The 23,210-nt window shown below is 54.3% G+C and overlaps 1 protein-coding gene across 1 annotated transcript in view; it reads left to right on the forward strand.

The window, feature by feature from the left end:
- Nucleotides 1-23,047, forward strand: part of MEGF6 (multiple EGF like domains 6) — an 82,593-nt gene extending 59,546 nt beyond the window's left edge. Inside the window, exons 10-36 of the mRNA XM_079325958.1 lie at nucleotides 370-492; nucleotides 1,151-1,318; nucleotides 1,748-1,879; nucleotides 1,967-2,095; nucleotides 4,762-4,890; nucleotides 4,991-5,125; nucleotides 6,209-6,343; nucleotides 8,634-8,759; nucleotides 9,641-9,772; nucleotides 10,080-10,208; nucleotides 10,451-10,582; nucleotides 11,366-11,494; nucleotides 11,985-12,113; nucleotides 12,582-12,710; nucleotides 12,960-13,088; nucleotides 13,259-13,387; nucleotides 14,632-14,760; nucleotides 15,008-15,136; nucleotides 15,754-15,885; nucleotides 16,765-16,893; nucleotides 17,923-18,051; nucleotides 18,863-18,991; nucleotides 19,102-19,230; nucleotides 19,759-19,887; nucleotides 19,971-20,099; nucleotides 20,479-20,610; nucleotides 21,160-23,047. Of these exons, the coding sequence (XP_079182084.1) occupies nucleotides 370-492; nucleotides 1,151-1,318; nucleotides 1,748-1,879; nucleotides 1,967-2,095; nucleotides 4,762-4,890; nucleotides 4,991-5,125; nucleotides 6,209-6,343; nucleotides 8,634-8,759; nucleotides 9,641-9,772; nucleotides 10,080-10,208; nucleotides 10,451-10,582; nucleotides 11,366-11,494; nucleotides 11,985-12,113; nucleotides 12,582-12,710; nucleotides 12,960-13,088; nucleotides 13,259-13,387; nucleotides 14,632-14,760; nucleotides 15,008-15,136; nucleotides 15,754-15,885; nucleotides 16,765-16,893; nucleotides 17,923-18,051; nucleotides 18,863-18,991; nucleotides 19,102-19,230; nucleotides 19,759-19,887; nucleotides 19,971-20,099; nucleotides 20,479-20,610; nucleotides 21,160-21,227 (3,479 nt within the window). The 3' untranslated portion in view covers nucleotides 21,228-23,047. The remainder of the gene's footprint in view (nucleotides 1-369; nucleotides 493-1,150; nucleotides 1,319-1,747; nucleotides 1,880-1,966; nucleotides 2,096-4,761; nucleotides 4,891-4,990; nucleotides 5,126-6,208; nucleotides 6,344-8,633; nucleotides 8,760-9,640; nucleotides 9,773-10,079; nucleotides 10,209-10,450; nucleotides 10,583-11,365; nucleotides 11,495-11,984; nucleotides 12,114-12,581; nucleotides 12,711-12,959; nucleotides 13,089-13,258; nucleotides 13,388-14,631; nucleotides 14,761-15,007; nucleotides 15,137-15,753; nucleotides 15,886-16,764; nucleotides 16,894-17,922; nucleotides 18,052-18,862; nucleotides 18,992-19,101; nucleotides 19,231-19,758; nucleotides 19,888-19,970; nucleotides 20,100-20,478; nucleotides 20,611-21,159) is intronic.
- Nucleotides 23,048-23,210: the final 163 nt, after the last annotated feature.

Below are 23,210 nucleotides of genomic sequence, written 5' to 3' on the forward strand. Positions count from 1 at the left end.
ATTTTTCCCAGTTTCTCCCAGCTCCTACCAGTTTTCCTGCCAGCTTTCTGATGAGTCACCTTTTCAACAGAAAAAATGTGGGGAAAAAAATCCCCCTAATAATTGTTCTCACTTCCAAAGCTCTCAACAACATTTCCCAGGGGAAGGAGCCAAGCACACCCACCTGTTCCTACACAATTAATAATGGATGGGAACTGAAGCCCAGCACATTTTTTTTTTGTTGAAACCCAGGCATCCCTAATCCCTGACTCCATTTTTAGAGTTGATGGCTTCACATATTTGGCAGAGAGGGTTCCACCAGCCCATTGCTGCTGCATGGCCAGTCCCCTGTCACTGCTCTGTCCCACTGGAGTGCCCTGTGTTTTGTAGATGTGGATGAGTGCTCTGCAAACAACGGTGGCTGTGAGCACACGTGCCACAACCAGCCAGGCTCCTTCCAGTGTGGCTGTGACATTGGGCACAAGCTGGATGAAGACAGAAGGAGCTGCATCTGTAAGTGCCTCATCCAACTGTGGGTCCCTCCTCTGCCTCCTGCCCGAGCCAGCAGCACACAGACTGGAGCTCCTCAGCCCTGCACCTCATCCCTTCCAGCCCCTCACAGCAGCTGAGCAGTGGCACTGCCTCACCCCAGCCCTGGGGAGCTTTCCCAGGCAGGACCAGCTCTGTCTCAGCCTCTCTCACAGCACTGGCCAAAGAAGGGCAGGGAGTTCTGGCACAGCTGCACCTCCAACAGCTTATTAAACACATTAAACACAGAGCCACAGCCCCTTCCATGGACACCTCTACAGCTCCTTATAGAATAGATTATTATATAATAGATGTATTGTTATATAGATATAATGTTATATTATATTATATTTTTAATATTATATAATAGATAATAATATATTATTTATTTGTAACAGTACAGAGATCTTGAGGTCACATACCTCACCTGGCCCCATCTGGCCAAAAAAAAAATCCCGGAACAACCAAACTGGGAAAACTTTAGTGTCAAAAGTTAGTTAGTTAGTTAGTGCTGCAAACCTGACACCCCCGGAGAGTTCTGGTTTCCCTTTGCCATTGCAGAGGCCCTGCCCCACTGTTCACCTCCCAGGGAGGTTGTGTCCTTCCTTTCCCCCTGTCACCTGTCCCCCGTGCTGCTCCCCAGCTGCAGAGGACACGGTGGAGGCTCTGGATGGCCGGCGCCCCGTCGTGCGCCCCATCCCGCACGTGGCCATCCTGCGGGACCAGCTCACCCAGCTCTTCCAGGACGACTACGAGGAGGAGGAGGAGGAGATGGAGGCACGAGGGGAGCACACGCTGGCAGAGAAATTCGGTGGGCATTTTACAGCAGCGCTCAGTGCCACACTTTGCTTGGAGCCCTTCAGGAATAACGGTGCAGGCTGGGTTTATTTGTTTGGTGAACACACCAGGCCTGTGAGTGCCTTTTCTGTGTTTGGCTCTGCTGCAGCCTCTGCATGGGGATTTCTTCTCCTTCTCCTTCTCCTTCTCCTTCTCCTTCTCCTTCTCCTTCTCCTTCTCCTTCTCCTTCTCCTTCTCCTTCTCCTTCTCCTTCTCCTTCTCCTTCTCCTTCTCCTTCTCCTTCTCCTTCTCCTTCTCCTTCTCCTTCTCCTTCTCCTTCTCCTTCTCCTTCTCCTTCTCCTTCTCCTTCTCCTTCTCTTTCTCTTTCCCTTTCTCTGCCCAAACCCCTCAGGATGCTGCAGCAGCCTCAGGGAGGATCTCACCCACACTCCTCTCGTTTCAGTGTGCCTGGAGCACACCTTTGGCCCTGACTGCAGCCTGACCTGTGACGACTGTGAGAATGGAGCCACCTGCACGGCCGAGGGCGGCGGCTGCCACTGCCCAGCCGGCTGGACTGGCGTGCTCTGCAACCAGAGTGAGTGGCAGCTCTGTGCCCTGCTCTGGGGCTGCAGTGGATGCAGCCCTGCAAGGCTCAGCCTCATCTCTCCTTCTCCCTCCCCAGCTTGTCCAGCTGGAACCTTTGGCAGCAACTGCAGCCAGAGCTGTCGGTGCCAGAACGGTGGCACCTGCGACCCGGCCACCGGCGCCTGCCGCTGCCCGCCCGGCGTCGCTGGAGAGCTCTGCCAGGATGGTGAGTCTGGCATCCCCTCACCTCTTTGTGGTGCTGGGGGCCATCCCTGTCCTCCTCTCCCTGGGACATTGACCCAGCAGAGATTTGCCATCAGTGGGTAAATGTCTGTTCTGGCCATCGCTATTGCCGCTCTCAGATGTTCCAGATGTGCCTCTCTGAAGTGTTTCCTGTGGGGTTCCCTACACTGGTGTCTTGGTTTGAAGGACAGGTGTCTGCCAATAAAGGCAGAAGCTCCTCTTTGAAATAGGGAATTTACATCCTCTCCTTCCCTAGTATTATAATTGTTTGAATCAGGAACTGTAAGGCAGAGATAAGGGGGTAGGAGTAACAGCTGTTTACTAAAATATCTAACCTTACAAGCCCCGACCCCCAACAACTGGTCCTTTTGTAGCTGCTCACCAGCAGCATCTTTCAGCTCTGTTGTTTAGTCATCTCAGTCAGAGTGGCTCGAACACATTCCTGCTCCGAGTCCATCAGCCACTGAGTCTTGTGTGGAAAAATGTAATTTTAAAAGGCAAAAGGAGTGGTACAAGGCACTCTTCCCCCGCAAAACAGTGCTCCAGGTGTTCTGTCTTGTCTTTGCACTCAGAGACCTTTGCAGTCCCTGTTCACTGTTCATCCATGACTTGGGGCAGAGATCTCTATTTCATGGGGCATTCAGGGCCAGACACAGGAAAGAACGTCAAGCCCACAATTTCCATGGTTAATTTCCATGGAAACTGTGGAGGTATTTTCCATTCAAAGCATTGGAAAGCTGTGACAGCAGTAGTTACCCAAAGTACCCAAAGGAGGTATCACTGCTAATGGTGCTTATTCCTTGCTCCCAAAGGGTTAAAATTTTGGGGACATGATTTGAAAAGCCGAAAGAGGGAGACAATCAGAAATTCAGACAAAAGGACTTCAGTCACATGTAAGGAGCATATGGGAACTATTACTGAAGGAGGAGAGTGAAGCAGAATGCAAATGAACACAAGAGATACCCCAGCCTCTTCTTTCTGTACGAAGGAGGCGATTGAGAGGGGCAGAGAGAAAACAGGAAGGTAAAATTAAACAATGCAGAATTGCTCTGTTGTTCCAGGGTGGCATTTCCTCTGCTCCTCTCTTCATAGGAACAAGGCACGTGCTGCTGGGCAGCTGCTGGCCAGAGCACTCTGCTGACACAGCCCATCTGCCATGTGCTTCCAATATTGAGATCTTTAGCATAACAGAGAAAAAACAATAATTTTATTCACTTAATAGTGCAAATAGGCCTGTGGCTTTTCAACAGGAGCAGCCTCATGGGTTGCTTTCTCACAGAGGACAGCCTTGACCTCACAGAGCCCTGTGGGTGGGTTATTTCTGTCCCAACCAGCAGAGCTGCTGGTCACAGGGAGTGCAGAGCTGATGGGTTCCCTGGGGCACCATGAAGAGTGGCAGCAAGTGACATCCTCTGTGACACTGCACAGCTGATTTGGTGCTGGTGCAGGGAATCTGATCACTCTGCCCCTGGCTGCATCTCTTCCCTCTGAGCATCCCTGGCCTCACACAGCTCCGGTTCCAGTGTGTTTCTCTCAATTTAAATGACCTGCTGTCCTGGTTTGAAGGACAGTTGTCTGCCAATGAAAGCAGAACTTTCTCTTTGAAATGAAGAATGTAACCCGCCCCCCCCCTCCAAATTATTATTATAATTTTGAAATTAAGGGGATGTCAGACAAAGATACGGGAATTAGGAATATAAATTCGTTACCAGGAAAATTGAAATAGGAATACAGTATTACAAAGAACAATCCCAACCTTGACAGAGTCAGAAAACAACCTGACTCCCTGTCAGTCAGGGTGTTGGTAGTAGATTAATTAAATGGTGGCTGCATCCTCCTGAAGTGGCAGATGTGGTTCAGTTGAAGCTCCTGTAGAAAAGTGCAGTTTTCCTCTGAAGGTCCAGGGATGATGTGGAAAGGTCTGGCTATGCTTTGGAATCCAGTGGAAAGACGGATAACTTGCTCTTCAAAATCTCAGTTTTTATCTGGGTAGGAAATGTTTGGCTCCTTCCCCTGGCTGGAGCATCTCCCAGTGGGATGATGTAATTTTATCAGTCATGCACTGGGACTCAATGGCCCATTAACTGGAGATATCTCCTGGAGGAAGGATGGGCTGTGGAAAGATAACGATGATTGCCCCAGCTGGTTTAAAGATGGCCCCATTAGCAGAGAATGTGTGCCAGGAGATAAGGATCACTGCCACACCCAGTTTTAAACAATGATCCATTAACAGGAGATATCTCCCACAGTGATCAGGGTCACTGCCACACCCAGTTTTTAACAGTGGCCCATTAACAGGAGATATCTCCCACAGTGATCAGGGTCACTGCCACACCCCGTTTTAAACAATGGCCCATTAACAGGAGATATCTCCCACAGGGATAAGAATCACTGCCACACCCAGTTTTTAACAATGGCCCGTTAACAGGTGATACCTCCTGGATGAAGCGTGGGTCATGGGAAAGATAAGGATGATTGCCCAGCTGGTTTAAAGATGGCCCATCAGCAGATAATATGTGCCACGAGATCAGGGTCACTGCCCCACCCGACTGCAACAGATGGGGACAGAATTCACATTTCTGGCCACATCAACCCTAAACAGCTGCTGAAACTGGCTCATCTTCCCAGGAAACCTCTCTCTGTTACTAGGGTGCCCCAAGGGATTTTACGGGAAACACTGCAGGAAAAAGTGCAACTGTGCCAACCGGGGTCACTGCCATCGGATTTACGGAGCGTGCCTGTGCGATCCCGGCTTGTACGGCCGCTTCTGCCACTTGGGTATGCTTGTCCTCGTGGTTACCCCTGGATTCCAGCCTTCTGGCAAGGAGGTTTCTGCCCCTCTCTCTGGGGGTTGACCAGCTGCTCTGTCTCCCTGCAGCGTGCCCCAAGTGGGTGTTTGGGCCGGGCTGCTCGGAGGAGTGCCAGTGCCTGCAGCAGAACGCGCGGGGCTGCGACGCCAGGGACGGCTCCTGCCACTGCAAACCCGGCCACCACGGCCAGCGCTGCCAGCACAGTGAGTGGGGCACACACACACACCTCCAGCTGGCTTGGAACACACCTTTGGGGTCATCAAGCCCAACCTATGACCGAACACCTCCTTGGTACCCAGCTCATGGCACTGCGTGTCACATCCAGTGTCTCCTTAAACACTCCAGGGATGGTGACTCCACCAGCTCATTCCAACACCTTTGTGAAGAATTCTTCCTGATGTCCAGCCTACACCTCCCCTGGCACAGTTTAAGGCTGTGTCCTCTGGTTCTTTTGCTGTTCGCTGGCAGTTCCCTCCTGTCAGAGAGTTGTACAGAGTGATGAGGTCTCCTGACCCTCCTTTTCTGCAAGATAAGCATCCCCAGCTCCCTCAGCTGCTCCTCACAGGACTTGTGTTCCAGACCCCTCACCAGCCTTGTTGCTCTTCTCTGGACATGCTCCAACCCCCTCTATGTCCTTCCTCAATTGGGGCCCCAGAACTGGACACAGCACTCAAGGTGCTGCCCAACCTGTGCCCAGCACAGGGGAAGAATCATTGCCTTGGTCCTGTTGGCCACACCATTCCTGATCCAGGCCAGAAGCCATTGGCCTTCTTGGCCACCTGGGCACATTCTAGCTCATGTCCTGCCTGTTGTCCATCAGTGTCCCCAGCTCCCTTTCTGCCACTCTGTCCCCAGTCTGTAATGCTGCAGAGGTTGTTGTGGCCAAATGCAGGACCCACTTGGTCTTGTTCAACTTCATTTCCCTGGATTTGTCCCAATTATCCAGCCTGTCCAGGTCCCTCTGAAGAGCCCTCCCCTCCTTCAGCAGATCCACACTCACACCCAGCTTGGTGCCATCTGGTGTCACTCTGTTCCCCCAATGCACCCCCAGACCATCCCACTTTCTCCTCCCATGGCCTCTTTTCCCCATTAATTTTCTCAGGGGAAAGCTCTGCTTGCTTTCCACCCTCGCAGACTGTCTCACCTCTTGCTCACTCAGTGGTCAGCAGGAGCTGTGTGCTGGGTGGGGACAGCTGTGGGACACTGGGTGACACCCAGGGCTGGGCTCTGCCAGGGGCAAAGAGTAACTTCAGAGCTTCTTTCTGTCTGATTGTGGTTTTTCACAGGCTGTGACCCCGGGTATTATGGGGATGGCTGCAAGAAGAAGTGCAGCTGCTCTCCAGGAGTGCCCTGTGACCCTGTCACTGGGGAGTGTCACCAGGAGTGTCCCCCAGGCTATCACGGCCAGCACTGTGACCAAGGTAAGGCAGGGCCCTGCAGGGCAGCTCTGTGTGTGCTGGAAACTCACCAGGCCTCACAATTTTGCTTTATAAAACAACACAAAAGCACTTCCAGGGTCCTGTGAGAGCCCCAGCCCACTGCAGGTGACCTGATGGGTGGCCAGTAGAGACTTCAGGGGACACAGGAGCTGCCATCCACAGGTCTCTGTGAGTGGCTGCCAACTCTTTAAAGTGGGAGAGTGAATTCCTTGTGTAAAATGAGCCTGATTCAGAAAAGGAGAGCAAGGTCTCACTTCACCCTGCCTCTGTGTTGGTAGATGGAGGTGATTGGGATCTAATTATCTTTCCCTGGCCTTGATGTCTTTTCCCATCCAGGCAATCCCTGCCCAGCACACCAGTATCACATTTTCTGCTCTGTTCTCTATTCCTTAGTGAAACTCTGTTTCATCTGCAAGTGCAAAAAAAGTATTTTACATTTAATTTACATGAGGATTCAAACTTCTGCCTCTGTATGAACCTCCTAGAGCTCTTCCCATGAAGGGCCAGTTGATGGGATGATGACTGAACTGCCCAGCTCTGTGTATGCTCTGAGGGTGCAGATTTCGAGATCCTGGGGGTGGTTTGTGTGCCAGAGAGCTTCACTTTGGGCAGACAAAGGTGCTTTGAGAGAACCTAAAGGCAGTGAGTCATTGGCACGAGGTGATGATTACAAAATATGAACACGGCGCTTGGAAAAGAATAAGTTCTGCCAACTGCAGAGCTGAGTGGTGACTGAAAAATCAACCCACTCCTGCTCTTGTGTGGCTGGGGCCTCCTGAACCCCTGCAGCTGGTTGGGTCCCACAGAAAATGCAAAAGTTGGACACTTGAAGACAGCCTGCAGCAGCAGAAGACACTGCATGGAGAGGTTGGAAGGGGCCGGAGTCTGGATTTGGATTGGAGCATCCCAGGAGTTTCTGCACTAACTGATGTTTAGCCAAGCACTGCTTTACTCCAGCCCAGAAGCTGCAACCATCATTGATCTGCCAGCACGGGGTCTTGGTGCAGAGCCCTATCTCTGACAGGACTTGGTCAGAACAAGAACTGCAGAAAACAAAAAATCCCAATGCAAGTGCTACCATGGTGCTGGCAGGAGAGATGAGAGCAGCTCCTGCAGGGCTGTGCTCCCTGGCTGGGTCTGCAGCCCTGAGCCTCCTGTGCTGGGATGCCTGGGGTCCCTGGAGCCTTGTCCAGGGCTGGGTGCTCCTGCTCAGGGTATTTTAAAAAAGGGTAAGAAAGGAGCTGTAGGGGGGAGTCACAGGAAATAACACAAATATTTGTATAGAAATAGCAGGCTCTTGGCTGTTGTTCGGATCTGGAAATTATTAAAGGGTGAAGACAAACATCTGCCATCAATTAGCAAAGAGGAGGAATAACAAAAACTCCACTGTGTCACTGGAAATGGAGGCGCTGCGTTTCCTCCGCGGTTTGTCAGAGCCGCCGTGCTCGCCTCTGCTGAGGCTTTGCAGAGCCTTGGCTTTGGTCAGCCTGGAGCTCTTGTGGGGGACTCAGAGAGGGTTTGAGGATCTTTGGTCTGGCACCTTCAGTTTGCATGTCACCAGCTGGTTGCTAATTGTGGCATGGAGATCAAACGGAGCTGGGATCAGGAGAACCACGCTGGCATCCAGAGCAGAGGGAAGGATGAGCACTTATTCCTCCTCTGCATGAGGATCTCCTTCTTTCCTGCTTTCCATCTGTGTCCTGCTGCAAACCTGGCTGCTTCTTAACATCCTAGTGCTCACATCCTGGAAGAATTCAGCCAGGGAGGTAAAAATCCTCACAGCATCTTGGAGAAGCCAAGAGGTGGTTTGGTGTGGGGCTGTGACCCTGGTGTTCTTCACCCCAGCACAGAGACAGCAGGGTGGCTTGGGCAGAGTCCTTGTCCAAAGACTGGACACCAGTTTGGCCCCCTTTTTGGGGATGTGAGTGGTCGTTCTTGCACCAAGAAATACTTGTTGAAAGGACACACAACAAGAGAGAAGTGACAGGCAGACAGACCAGGGTGGTGTGGCAATGCTGGAGGTGATCAGTGTGGCTCACAGAGTGGTCACACCCAGGCTCACAGAATGATTAATGCTGGAAAAGACCTTCAGGATCATCAAATCCAACCTTTGAGCAAACACCACCATGCTCACTAAACCATGAGCACTGGTGGGAACCTCTCACAGCTGTTCCCCACAGACCCAGGGGCTCCTTCAGCCTGCAGGGCCAGGTTGATAAAATGCTCTTGGAGACCTTGTGGGGAAAGTTCTGACCCTGCTGTTCTTCCACAGAGTGCCCTGAGGGGACATTTGGGCCAGGCTGTCAGCATCCCTGTGCCTGTGGAGAAGCACCCTGCGACAGGAGCACGGGGCAGTGCCACTGCCCACCTGGCAGGACAGGACACGACTGTGCCCAAGGTGAGTGTGGCCAGCAAACACTCAGGGATTTTGGTATAGAGGAAGGGATTTAGGTGTATTATGACCTATTACTTTTCTTTTACTAAAATTCATTTTTAAAACACCCAGTGCAGTTAGAATGATCTTCGTGGAAAATTAGAAAAAATTGCAGCTTTTGATGGTGAGTCTTAAACAAGACAGTGAAAAAGATGAAGATGTTTTTGGCTGTCACAGTCCTCAGTGTAGGAGAGGAACCTTTTTTTATTGATACATGTTTTTAATTGCCTTCACCAGGTTACTCTTTAATTGCTGGAATACTAGAGAGTCTGAAATTGAAAGCTTTTGCCTGATTCTGCAGTACTGCAGCATCTGGAAGGAGTTAGTCACATAGAGATGTCCTGCTCCTAGAATTTGGCTGAGCAATGGAACTACGTGTGCATAGTGCTTACCATACATTTCAAGCTGCCTTTTTTCCAGGCCCTGGAGCAGTTTAGGACCAGTTGGAGAAGGATTCTTGCCCTGGTTTTAGCAGTTTAGCCTTTTGCTCCTTCTTTGCAACTCCCAGCAGGTCCTGGAGCAGTGACTGATGTGCTGTCCATGGTGTGACAGCAGCTGTGGAGTCCCTGTGCCAGCAGCACCATTTCCCACTGAGGAGCTCCCTGTGAGTGGCTGCAAATCCAAAATTGGCATGAAAATCCTGGAGTGAGCTCAGAATAGCACTTAGAGAGGGCTGACTGTGGACTGTGGGACAGGCACAGCCGTGCTGTGCTCGCTGGTAGCCACGTGCTTTGAACAGAAATCCACATCTCGCATGAGCACAGCGAGAGGGAGCCCAAAAGGTCACACATCTCCCTCTGCCACTGATCCCAGTGCTCTGTGTTCTCTCTCTGCTCATGCTCCAGCTTGCCCTGAGGGTCTCTGGGGGCCAGGCTGCCAGGAGATCTGCCCTGACTGTGCCAACAATGCCAGCTGTGACCCCACCACCGGAGCCTGCCTGTGCCAGCCTGGCTACACTGGTCAGCGCTGCCAGGATGGTGAGTGCAGGCTGGGCTGGGTCCCTCAGCTGGAATGTCCATCTCCAGCTGGGATGGGGTATTTCAGCATCCAGTGACCGACCAGGCACTGCCACGCTCTGTTTCCTCACTCATTGGGATGTCTTCAAAGTCCCTCTAGCCCCATCTGCACTGTGGTAACTTCTGCAGCAGGAGAAAGGGAGGAAAATGCTGAGCCCCTCATCCCGTTCCTGCACAGGGGGTGTCAGGGCTGTGCCAGTCCCCAGTGGCTCTGCTGAGTGCCAGGGCTCCAGCAGCCACCTGCAGTCCCTCCTGTTTGCCTTGGCAGTGTGTGCAGCCGGCTGGTTCGGCGCTGGCTGCCAGCTGAGCTGCAGCTGTGGGAATGAGGGACATTGCCATCCAGTGACAGGGACGTGCAGCTGCCCGCCCGGCCGGACAGGGCTCCACTGCCAGCGAGGTACGGCACCTGTGCTCTGCTCCCTCACCCTGTGCTGCCATCCCTCATTCCTCATGCTCTGCCTCTGCAGGGAAATCTCTCTGAAATCCTTTTGTTTTTTCGCCCTGTCTGTCCGGTGCTGGCAGTGCCACTGGCCTGTCTGCAGCCGTGTTTCTCCCTGTGCCCGCTGGTGAAGGCAGCACTGTGCCCACGCTGTGCTCTCAGGCACACACCAGTGATGGGCTCCTGCTGTGTTTTTCCAGCCTGTGACCTGGGGCGCTGGGGCCCCGACTGTGCCCACGCCTGCAACTGCAGCAACAGCGACGGCAGCTGCAGCGCCGAGAGCGGGCAGTGCGTGTGCGAGGCCGGCTACACGGGCACCCGCTGCGAGCAGAGTGAGTGCTGCCCTGCCCTGCCCTGCCGGCCCCATAGCCACCCAGGGGCTGCAGAACTCCAGGGAAAGGCACTGCTCCAGCCCTGACCCTGCCCTGCTGGCCCCATAGCCACCCAGGGGCTGCAGAACTCCAGGGAAAGGCACTGCTCCAGCCCTGACCCTGCCCTGCCGGCCCCATAGCCACCCAGGGGCTGCAGAACTCCAGGGAAAGGCACTGCTCCAGCCCTGACCCTGCCCCCCATATCCAGCCAGGGGCTGCAGGAGCTCCAGGGAAAGGCACTGCTCCAGCCCTGACCCTGCCCTGCCAGCCTCACACCCAGCCAGGGGCTGCAGGGAACGGCATTGCTCCAGCCCTGACCCTGCCCTGCCAGCCTCACACCCAGCCAGGGGCTGCAGGAGCTCCAAGGAAAGGCATTGCTCCATCCTTGTCCCTGCCCTGTCCCCCACATCCAGCCAGGGGCTGCAGGGAAAGTCATTGCTCCAGCCCTGCCCCTGTCCTGCTGGCTCCACACCATGCCAGGAGCTCCAGGGAAAGGCATTGCTCCAGCTCTGCCCTGTCCCCCACACCCACCCAGGAGCTCCAGGGAAGGGCATTGCTCCAGCCCTGCCCCTGCCCTGGCTGCATGATGTGGGTACACAATGTAAGGGGTGGGTTAGAAGCCATTGGTTCTTGTGTAAAAAGCAGCTGCCAGGTATTTTTATTCCATTCAGAATCCAAGCTCCTGCCTTGGGATATCCTCTCTGGGACAGGAAAGGACAGAGTCCTCAGTCTTATTTTTTTCAGAGTGCCCAGAAGGGTGGTTTGGGCTGAGCTGTCGGCACCAGTGTCAGTGTGACAATGGAGCCACCTGTGACCATGTCAGTGGGGCCTGTACCTGCAGCCCAGGCTGGCGAGGAACCTTCTGTGAGCACGGTGAGTACCTGGCCCTGGGGATTGTGCTCCCTGTCTGACTTTGTTATCCTGTTACAGCAAAGAGAATTCCTCAGGATGTCAAATCTGCAAACTGCTGCCTCTGGTTTTATTTCTGGAGGGAAAAATTCTAGGGGGAAAAAAAAAAATAATAGGCTGCCCAGTGGTTGCACAGCTGCTGTGGTCACCCAAGTGTGTATGTGTTGCACACAGGGTCTCGGAGCAGCCTCCTGGAGGGGTCCTGGATGCATGGATCCAGCTCCCCCAGCAGCCTCTCCTGGTCAGGAACCTCAAACTGTCCCTCTCCTGATCCACCACTGCCCTCTCCTGTACCTGGAATGTCCACAGTGGACTCACATCTAATATCTGCAGTGGCTGCCACACTGGTGCAGCCTCACATTGGCCACAAAGGTCACTAAGGGGCAGGCCCCTTTTCCCACTGCAGGGGCTCCAGCTCTGCATTTTGTGTGGATTTCTTCTTTGTTTTCCACAGCCTGCCCTGATGGATTTTATGGACTGGAGTGTCGACAAGTCTGTGACTGCCTGAATGGTGCCCAGTGTGACCCTGTGACAGGCCAGTGCCAGTGTCCCCCAGGCTGGACTGGCCCCCACTGTGCCCAGGGTGGGTGTGTGTGCCCAGGGTGGGTGTCTGTGCCCAGGGTGGGTGTCTGTGCCCAGGGTGGGGGTCTGTGGGAGGTGCCTGTCCTGCCCTCCATGGGCAGCTCTGGAGCCAGGGCTGTCTCTGCTGCCAGGTCATAGAAACTGAAGATCTGGGTTGTCCCATTTGTGATTTTCTCCGGGCTCAGACTGGGGGGCTCTTCCTGAGCATGTTGTGGTTGGATGTAATGAGGGCTTGGACATCCAGCATAACTGCTTTCAAATAGATGAAGGCTGTAACACTGCTGGTAGCAGTGTCTATGTTTGGATGTCAGGGCTGTAGGATTTCCCTGTAACCCCACAAAACCCCCTCACACAGCAGCCAAGCACCACTGCCAGATCCCCTCCCAGCCCTTGGCAGGGTTGGTAGGAGCCTGGCTGCTCTAATCCCCACCCAGTGCCCACCACTCCTGCCTGCTCTGCTCCTCTGCAGCGTGCCAGGAGAACAGGTATGGCCAGAACTGCAGCCAGACCTGCCAGTGCTTCAACAACGCCAGCTGCAACCATGTCAGTGGGCTCTGCCTGTGCTCTGAGGGCTGGACAGGACCCTCGTGCCAGCAAGGTAACCCTTCCCAGCCCTGGCAGCATGGCAGGAATGCCATTCCTCAGGGTGGGTGGAGTGCTGCTGCTCTCACCTGAGCAGGTGAAATACCAAAAGTTGTTTTGTGGGTAGCTGAGCAGCCTTGGGGGTGTCATTGGCTCCTCTTACATCAAAATCATTGTTGCTCTGTATCAGACCATCCACCCACAGCGTGGCACAAGCCTCCAGAGCTGTGTCCTGACTGGGGTGTTTGTTCTGTTTCTCCTTCAGCCTGCCCAGTGGGTTTTTTTGGGAAGAACTGCCAGCAGCGCTGCCTCTGCCAGAACGGCGGCACCTGTGACCCAGCCACGGGGACCTGTGCTTGCCCTGCAGGCTGGACAGGGCTGGCCTGCGAGCTGGGTGAGGAAACAGCAGGGAAAGCAGCTCTGGGGCAAACAGGTGCTGCTTTGGAATGGTTTTGCTGTGGAGGTGACGTGCAGGGGATTGGGGTGCACGGTCCTTGCTGTGCAGGTGGGGTGGTGGGAGGGTGACCCCAGGACAGTGTCTCACCCCTGCTGTGCCCCTGCCAGCCTGTGCCCAGGGACAGCACGGCCTGGACTGCCAGCAGCACTGTGAGTGCCAGCACGGGGGGCTCTGTGACCGCCGGACCGGGCGCTGCCTCTGCCAGCCCGGCTGGACCGGCGACGCCTGCCAGAGACGTGAGTGGGGCACGTGGGGGCTGATCTGGGCATCCATGGCTCTGCCAGCACCTGGTGCTGCACTGGGAGGGGCTGGGGGCTCAAGCAAAGACATAAAGATCAGATTTCAGCAAGCAGGGAGTTGGCAGTGCCGTGGTTTAGGCTGTGCCCCAGTTTTGCCCGCTGCTGTTCTTTCTCCTTTCATTCAGTCACAGAGGGATTTGGGTGGGAAGATCATCCAGTTCCAACCCCACATGGTTCCTGTTGTCTAAGGGTTGTCCTGAAAGTGCTGGTGCACACCCAGAGCAGCCTGTGGCAGTGCTGGTGGGATTCTCAAAGGCACAGACCCCCAGGCATCAGTGCAAAACCACAGGCTCCAAGCAGGAATGAAGGCAGGGTGGGAGCCCTGCTTGGTGAAACCAAAATGCCAAGGGAGGACCTTCCTCTGGCAGGGTTATTTTAATGGATTTTCCCCTTTCCATTCTTCCTGCTGTGTGTCCTTGTATCACACTGACCCTCAGGGCCTGGCTTTGGTCCCAAGCCCCAGCAAGCCATGGCATCTGTCCCTTGGTGGCTCAGTGTCTGCTGTACCCTTAGCTGTGACACACACCCTGGCAACCTCCTTCCCATTAGGGAAAGGCTCTTGGCCTTTGGAGCAGTGACAGGGACCTCATCACATATCAGCACACCAAGCAGGGATCTACAAACTTCTTCCCTTCTGGGGTCATGACACCTCAGCTTGGCACATCCTTAAATCAGGTTGTAAAGAGGAGTGGCAGCACTGGCAGCTGACACCTGGCACAAGGGAGCTGCCACCACAGCCTCAGCTGCCACCAGCCACTCTCAGGTTTCCTGCTGGGAGTGTTTTCCCCTTCAGGAGGCTGTAAACAGCTCTGCTGGCAGCTGAGGCTTGGCCACACAAATCAGCTCACTGGATCCTGCCACATCCTGAGGGACAGTGTCCCCTCCCAGCACTGCCACATTCTCCCAGAGTCCCACACAACCTCAGCAGCACCAGGCAGTGTTATGCACTTTATAGTTTCTTTCAATGTAAATTAATGAAGAAACCCACCCAAAAGGTAGACATGATGTTGGTTTTTTTAAAAAAGAACCAGCTAAGGTCCTGCCAGGTCCCTATGATGTGTTTCAAGCTGCCTGTGTGTGCACAAGAGACCCAGTCAGCTGTGGAACTACTGGGAAAAAAGCCCCCAAAAATCTCTTTTTTGGTGCAATGTGTCTTTTCTGCTGTGATTTCATCCCTGAAGCTTGTCCAGAGGGGCTGTTTGGGGCACGCTGTGAGGAGCTCTGTGACTGTGGGGACAATGTCTCGTGCCACCACGTCACTGGTGTTTGTGACTGCCCCCGTGGCTGGAGGGGCCAGCGCTGTGAGAAAGGTGAGAAGCACTCCTGGGTAAGGGAAACCCAGGGAAACATTGGCTGCTTCAGAGCCTGGGAAGGGGGAAACTTCATTTTTAATGAGAATTACAAGTTGTGGCAAAATATTTAGAGATTGTGACAAGATGCTGCTGGGCTGGCTCGGCACCGGAGCAGGAGCCCCTTGGGCTCTGATGCCTTCCAGGCTTTAGCAACAACTTAAAGCCCAGGCAGGAGACTCAGACCCTGCTGTTTGTTTTCCCACAGCCTGCCTGCCAGGTTTCTTTGGGAAGAACTGTGCCAGCCGCTGTGCCTGTCCCCCGGGAGTGCCCTGCCACCATGTCACCGGGCAGTGCGGCTGCCCGCCAGGACTGACCGGCTCTGGATGTGAAAAACGTGAGGAGATGGCAATGGTGCTCTCACAGCTCAGCTCACAGCCTCTGGGAACAGCACGGGGCAAGCAATTCCTGCAGAAAATAGAAGGGGAAAAAATAAATAAAACAAAAAAGATAAACGAGGAAAACCGGCCCAAGAGCAGAGCTGTGCCAAGGAGCAACTCCCAGTCTGGCAGCTGGGTGCATGCCTGAGGAATGTTAGCAGGGCAGAGGGAGCCAAGTGGGAAATCAGAGCTGGGTATTTATCCAGAGGATTAGCAATAAATCACTATTAAAATGAGCTCCTGTGGGTATGAGCAAGTCTGGAAGAGACAGAGATGTGTGAGCACGTTCCTTACGCAGAGTGCTGGATTTGTCCTCTCTGTGTGTGGAGCTTGCAGAAATGAGAGAGCAGGTAGGGCTGGCACTGCAAAAGGCATCTAATGCCTTTCCTTTAAATCCAAGAATGTCCTGGAGTGAATGACTCTTTTGCATGAGACCCTTTGCTTTTTGGGTGGTAGAGAATTTTACCATAAAAGGCTCTCTAAATCCTGGCTTAAAATAAAACATTTTTAAAAAAGCCTTGCAGAGAGGGGTGGGATGGCCCCTGAGCCACCTTGGTGCCCTGTCTCCTCACAGCCTGCCTGCCAGGGACCTTTGGGGAGGGCTGTGCTCAGATCTGCCAGTGCTCCGGAGCCACCCAGGAATGTCACCCTGTCACCGGGGCCTGTGTGTGTCCCCCCGGCTCCCACGGTCCCTCCTGCCAGCTGGGTGAGTCCTGCTCTGCTCCCACTGCCTCCCCTTTGCAGGCTGAAAGTCCTGAAACCCCTCTGCCATGAGGGATGTGTGTGTGAGCTGAGCTCTGGGTGCTGTGGGGCTGCTCTGTGTGACAGAATGGGTCAGAACCCCACTGCTGGTGCCAGCAGAGCTCTGTGCCTCCTTGTAGGAGACTGTACAGTGTGACAGTGGTCAGGATGGTCGTGACAGATGGAGAGATCTCTATAAGCCAGGTCTTGAAACTTGTGGTTGATTGCATAGGGTGTGGGTAAAAAGGGCCCTGCAGCTTGGAGCAGGGCAGGAAGAGAGTGGGGGGTAGTAAGAGTTCTAAGAGGTAAGAGAGAGGGAAGTAAGAGAAGGAAGTAAGAGAGTGATTTTCCCATTTACAATACAATAAATATTTTTCTATGTTGAATATTCTAATTTCCACTAACCAATCTAATCAAAGATACAAATCCTATAGTGTTTGCATACAGCCTGTAAGAATCATTACATTACCATAATGTGTTATACTGTAAACCCTAAAATCTACTCTTTGGACCCCTTCTGCCAAGCTAGCAGGGCCTTCTCTGAACTTTGGAACTGCTCTCCAGCAGAAGGCATTGTTCCATCAAGAGGGGATTACTTTCCTGCCATCCTATTGCCTTCTAGTTATTTAGTAACTAAGGTTTGGTATCTCAAAGATGACTTTCATTTCAGTCTCGCTGATGATTTCCATATTCTCAAAAATCTTTTGCTGGGCAATCATATTTATAAGGTTTTCCTGATTCATCCATCCCAACACCTCCTGTCACACAAACCCACCTGCTGGGTTTTCCCGGGGTGTCTGGGCCTTGTCCTTGTGTTCCCATCTGCTGTTTGTTGTCCCCTCAGAGTGCTCCCCGGGCTGGTACGGCCGTGACTGCGGGAGGCAGTGCCAGTGCAGGAACGGGGGTCGCTGTGACACTGCCACGGGGATGTGCCACTGTCCCCCCGGCTTCATCGGCGCTGACTGTGCCATCGGTGAGCTCTGAGCCCACGGGGGCTGGGAAAGAGGGGAGCCTCCTCGGGGGAATGTGGGGGTGGAGGGGTGTCACGATCCCCTCAACCCCAGCGGGAGTTGTGAGGGTTCGTTTGACCCCAGGGTGCGAAAGACAAAAGGCAAGAGACTCAGGTTTGTTCAGCAGAAAGCAGTAATGCAGTTTATTGCATGTAACAATTCAGTTTTGCAATAGAGCGAGAGAGAGAGAGAAAGGATGGGGTATAGCTACCAACAGAAGGGGTGCATCCTCATGGTTGCCCAACAATGGACGTGTCTTTGATCCATTGGGGAGAAAGAGATCTCAGGGTCTCTTTAAGAAAGTCACTTTTTATAGTCCTTTTCTAAAGCGAGTGGCCTCTGGCCAAAAGGTGGGGAGATTTATGGACTATTGTATGTAGAGATCATTGCTCCAAGAAAGAGGTGGAACAGGACACTATAACCAGTACCCTGCTCGAGAGCAGCGTGCCATGGCAGCACCAGGCACACCTACAAACAGTCCCTTGGCAAGCACCCACCTCAGCCAGGCCAGAGCTCAGGTCCAGAACGAGTGGTGGGGTCCTGGGTCTCAGTCTCTGGTTGTGAGGCAGAGAAACTTCGGACTGACTCTTACAGAGGTGCAGACCCTGCCCACAGAAAGGTGCTGACCCTGCGGGGGATGAGCAGCACACCAGGCACTGACTCCTGAGAAAAGCTCCTTGTGTCCTTTGTCCAGCTGTCCTGGCAGCAGTGCCCTCCTGCTGTGTCCCAGGGATAAGCCTGCAGATGACCGTGCTTGCTGTCTGCCTTAGCCACAGAAACATTTTTCTGCTCTGTTGATTTTATGATAAAGTGAATTCTCCTGGCACACGTTTCCCTGACTGTATTAGTATATTGCTACATTGCTGTATTGCTGTATTACCACAGCTGGGCAGGGCTTGCAACAACCTGGCTTAGTGGGAGGTGTCCCTGCCCATGGCAGGAGGGTTGGAAACAAATGATCTTTGGCCTGACTGAAGTTTTCCTCCCTCCAGGATGCCCTGCTGGCCGCTATGGCCAGGACTGTGCAGAGCTGTGTCCCTGCGGGGCCGGCGTTCCCTGCCACCCTGTCACTGGAGACTGTGTGTGCCCTCCAGGCAGAGCTGGCCCCACCTGTGAGCAAGGCAAGTGTGGGTCATTGTCCTGGTTTGAAGGACAGGTGTCTGCCAATAAAGGCAGAACCTTCTCTTTGAAATGGAGAATGTAAATCCTGCCCCTCCAAATTGTTATAATTTTGAAATTAAGGGGCTCTCAGGCAAAGATATGGGAATTAGGAATAACAGTTCTTTACTAGGAAAATTAAAATAGAAATGCAGTATTACAAAGAACAATCCCAAAGCACTGCCAGAGTCAGAATCCAAGCTGACACCTGTCAGTCAGGGTGGTGGCACAGTCCCATTCAATGGTGGCTGCATCCTCCTGCAGGGGCAGATGTGGTTCAGCTGGAGCAGTGCTCCTGGAGAAGGTGCAGTTTTCCTCTGAAGGTCCAGTGATGATGTGGAGAGGTCCAGCTTTCCTTTGGAATCCAGTGGAAAGATGGCAACTTTCTGTCCAAAATCTCAGTTTTTATCTAGGTAGGAAAGGCTTGGCTCCTCCCCTGGCTGGAGCATCTCCCAGTGGGATGATGGAATTTTATCAGTCATGCACTGGGACTCACTGGCCCACCAGCAGATGATATCTTCCTGGAGGGAGGATGGGCTGTGGAAAAGATAAAGACGATTGCCCCAGCTGGTTTAAAGATGGCCCATTAGCAGATAATATGTGCCAGGAGATAAGGAATCACTGCCCCACCCGGCTGCAACAAATGGTGATAGAATACACATTTCTGGTCACATCAACCCAACACAGTCATGCATCAGGACTGTCAGGAAAGGTCCTGGGCTGGAAATGATTTCCTGACGCTGAGATCTCTGCTCGTGGTCCCTGTGCCCGCAGGTTGTGAGGAGCATCGCTACGGGCCGGGCTGCCAGCAGCGCTGCTCCTGTCACAACGGGGGGCTCTGCCACACAGCCGATGGCTCCTGCTCCTGTGCGCCGGGGTGGACGGGGAAATCCTGCGAATTAGGTAACCTGGCCCGGATGGATTGTCCATTTCTGTTATCCCACGCGTGCCAGCCCTGCCTTAGCTCGGGTGTGGAGCTGCTGAGCAGCTCTGCCGTTTTCTGTCGCCCGCAGAATGCCCTCCGGGATGGTTCGGTGCCGCCTGCCAGCTGCGCTGCTCCTGCCTGCACAACGCCACCTGCGAGCCGGCCACGGGCACCTGCCGCTGTCCCCCGGGCCACTACGGGCCCCTGTGCGAGCACAGTGAGTGCTGGGGCGGGACACACTCGGCTTGGGGCGTGGGGAGGGGACTCTAAAGCTCGTCCGGACGGCAGGACAGGAGTGTGACACTGGTGTCACACCCCGCGGGGCTCTCCCTGCAGGACACGGGTGTGACACCGGTGTCGCACTCCGCGGGATTCTCCATGCAGGACAGGAATGTGACACCGGTGTCACACTCTGCGGGGCTTTCCCTGCAGGACAGGAATGTGACACCGGTGTCACACCCCGCGGGGCTCTCCCTTTTCCAAGGGTTCGCAGCCAGCCTTTCGTAGGTAGCAGCAGCTGAGAGGGGATTTCTGATCGCTGCGTGACCCCACGGTCACAGCAGTGCCCTCGCAAGACACCCCCATCCCCGCTGCCCGGAGATTCTGGGTACCGAGCCGATGCCGCGGGGCTGAGCTCGGCGCACAGGTCGGGCAGGAAGGCTCTCTGCTTCTCCCTGCTGGGCTGACCGCGGCTCTGCTGCACGGCTCCACTCACCCACGCTCTAAGGAGCTTTTCCCGTGCCAGGCTGTCCCGCGGGTTTCCACGGCCCGGGCTGTCGGGAGCGCTGTGACTGCGAGCACGGGGCTGGCTGTGACCCTGCCACCGGGCGCTGCCGCTGTCCCCCCGGGCTGCGGGGCGAGCGCTGTCACACAGGTACCTCCCGTCCTTCTCGCCCTCCCCGGGGGTCCCCGAGGGCCGGCACGCAGGGCAGGGGCTGCATTCCGTGTCTCACACAGGCTGCGAGGAAGGGACGTACGGCGAGGGGTGCCAGCATCTCTGTGACTGTCCCAGCGATGTCCCCTGTGACCCGGCCACGGGGCGCTGCCTGTGCCCCCCGGGCAAAACCGGCCCCACGTGTGCTGCAGGTGAGGTGGGCAGGGAAGGAAGGGGGCTGTGTCACGGGGGTTTTGCTCCAGGAAGCTGGGAGGGGACTTTTTCTGGTGTGTGTCACCTCAAAGAGTGAGAGGGGCAGTGGCACTCACCTCTCTGGTTCCCGTTTGTAGTCAGATCTGAATGCAAATTCTCCCCCAGCCTCCAGAGCCCGTGTGCTCAGATTGACACGGTGAAAGGGCTGAGGATCAGAGGCTGAAGGGACATCCTGGTGGCCTGGGGGTGCTCTGATATCCTGTGCCACCACAGCAAAAGCTGTCTGTGCCCCGTGCCGCACCCAGCACGAGCATCCCCGCAAAGCTCTGAGCGCTCCTGCCGCGGGCAGCAGCCTGAGCAGCTCTGTGCCCTCCGCAGACTGCCGGCCCAGCCGCTTCGGCCCCGACTGCCGCCTGCCCTGCCAGTGCGCCCCCAGCAGCTCCTACTGCAGCCCCCGGAACGGGCAGTGCCTCTGCCTGCACGGCCACACCGGAGCCACCTGCCGGGAAGGTGAGCGCAGGGAGGGACGAGCACAGCCAGTGCCACCGGGGCAGAACCCGAGGGGAGGCTGTGCCTTGCTTAGAGCGTGGCTCCTGTGCCAGGGGTTGGGTTTGGGAACAGTGAATCAGCTCAGTCACTTCTGTAGCACTTCATTCTTCCAAGCCCCTGGGTTGGTCTGACCTGTTTCCTGTCACTGCAGGCACGGTGGGGGTTTGTGAAGTCTCAGAAACAAAGGTGTTTAGCAGCCTGACCACAGGTGTGCCCATGGAAAAGCCAGGGCACAAATCCCACTCTCTAATGAGCACTCTGGAACAACCATCCTGTGCACTAACAGCAGTGGAAACCCCCACACTCCTCATTTCTGCCCAAACCATCACTGAACCTGCTGGCTCAGGGGGGTGGGGGGCAGGAGGGTCTGACCCAAACCCACAAACTGGAACCAGTGCTCCCAGCTCCCAGTGGGGAGGGGAATGGAGGCTGTGCCCCTCCCCAGGCAGGGCAGCAGTGTGGAGGGTCAGCCCTGCAGCAGGGACTGACCTGTCCTGCCTTCTCTTCCAGCCATGCAGTCCCTGCCACCCACCAGGCCACCACCACCCCCAGAGGAGCTCTGGCCAGTGGAGGAGTAGATCCTGCTCCAGGAGCACTGCCTTGGTTTAACCAAGCAGCCGCCTGAAGAAGCCAATGACCTGTAATGAACTCATTTATGAGCCACATGAGCTGCTCTCGTCTCCTGACCCCCCCAGCTGCTGTTTTTGGGGTGGTCTGGGCGAGGCTGAGGTGCCCAGTTTAACCAGTTCACTGTGCCAGCGTGGGCTGGCCATGAGGACTCGTGTGCCCACACCAGTGCATGCCTTTGGCCAGAGACCAAGAAGGGATCAATTCTGGCCAGGGTCAGTGGACTTTGACAGCTTGTGACACATTGCTGGCCTTCAGCTTTTGGGTGCTGGGCTTGGGGAAGGGGCTGAAATCGTGGTCCAAATCAGGTATTTATGCATCAATATTTATGGGAAGCTGCACCACAGTGTTGTCAGGACTGACAGTGCCTGGCTCTCCTGAGACTGGGCCTCCTATGGATGCACCACCTCACTTGAATTTCTTTTTTTTTTTTTTAATTTGAATTTTCCATGCTGTTTTACTGTAAATGGCCATTTGCCAGGGGAGAACATGCAGGGCTCCAGCACTCACCTGCAGAGCTGGTGCCTCCTTGCTGACAGAACAGGCTGTGCTGGCCAAGCTTGGCAGGGGCCTGGAGCCTGCTCTTCATGCCAAGAGTGTCAGCCCATGGACCAGGAGCATGCCAGCCCATGGTGTCACTTACTCCAAGAAGAAGCAAGCATAAATCAGGTGTGGCAATCAGAGATACTGCTTGGATGGAGACAAAGTGCTCCCACATCTGGTCAGTGCAAATCCAGTTGGAATGGCCTTGCCCAGCCCTGAGTCCTGAGTTATTTTGCCATTCTGGTCATAGCCAGGAGCTGGCCACCTGCAGCAGTGGGGAATGTCACCACTCCAATGTCACATCACCCTGGCCAGAGCCCAGGGCCCCTTTGTTTGCACAAAAATCTTGGGGAGGTGAAGCTACTGCCAGAGGAACCCCAGCTCTGCAGAGAAGAGGGACAGCCCTGTCCCATCCCATCCCATCCCATCCCATCCCATCCCATCCCATCCCATCCCATCCCATCCCATCCCTCCCATCCCATCCCATCCCATCCCATCCATCCCATCCCATCCCATCCCATCCCATCCCATCCCATCCCATCCCATCCCATCATCCCCACTCCAGAGGCTGCAGCACAGCCCTGCCCAAGGTGCTTGGTTTTTAAATTATTCCCACAGGTGCCAATTGAAAATAATAAAAGAATTGTTTCTTTTCCTGATGGAATTTATTTTAATCTGTATATAACTTGTAATTTTGGGCTAATTCCTCTCTTATTTCTTCCTTAACAGTATTTTTTTTTTTTGCATTAGATATCATTCTTGTGAAGAAATCATGTTAATATAATATGTAGTGAAGGACCAAAATGGTGTTGTTGAGGTTGGATGTTGGATAAGCAGGGAGCAGGAAGATTTAGTCCATGTGCCAAATGACCCCAGTCAGTGCTGCCAGTGGTGCTGCTGATTCTCCAGACAATCATCCCTAAGCTCCCCTTTGCCTTGAAGCTCCTGGGGCCTTGGAGGAGGGTCCCAGTGACTGGGAGCAGCACAGGAGGAGGAGGAGGCCAGTGGAGATGCTCTGCCTCGATGGCCCTGCTCCAGGAGAACATGGGAATGGCCTTAAACACAGGGACAGACCCATCCTGTCCCATTGCAGCTGCAGCTCCCTGACTCCTGGCAGCTGCTCAGAGCAAACCATGTCTGAGCACAGGACTGCAGCAGCCCTGTACCTGTATTTTTCTATAAAGTTATTTTCCTGTTCATATTTCTTAATAAAGTTTGTTTGCTTCCTGTTTTGTTGCATTGTCTCCCTTTTTGGATTTTTAATTTAGTGCTGATGAAAAATGTTACTTTCTTCACAGTTAAAGAAATAAACAGAAAGTCTGGCTGAGTTTCTACTTATCTTGTCTCTCTCAAATACTCCTGACAGCTGCTCCAGGTGACAGCAGGCTGGC

The sequence above is a fragment of the Erithacus rubecula genome, assembly GCF_903797595.1.
Source record: "Erithacus rubecula genome assembly, chromosome: 24".
NCBI lineage: Eukaryota > Metazoa > Chordata > Aves > Passeriformes > Muscicapidae > Erithacus > Erithacus rubecula.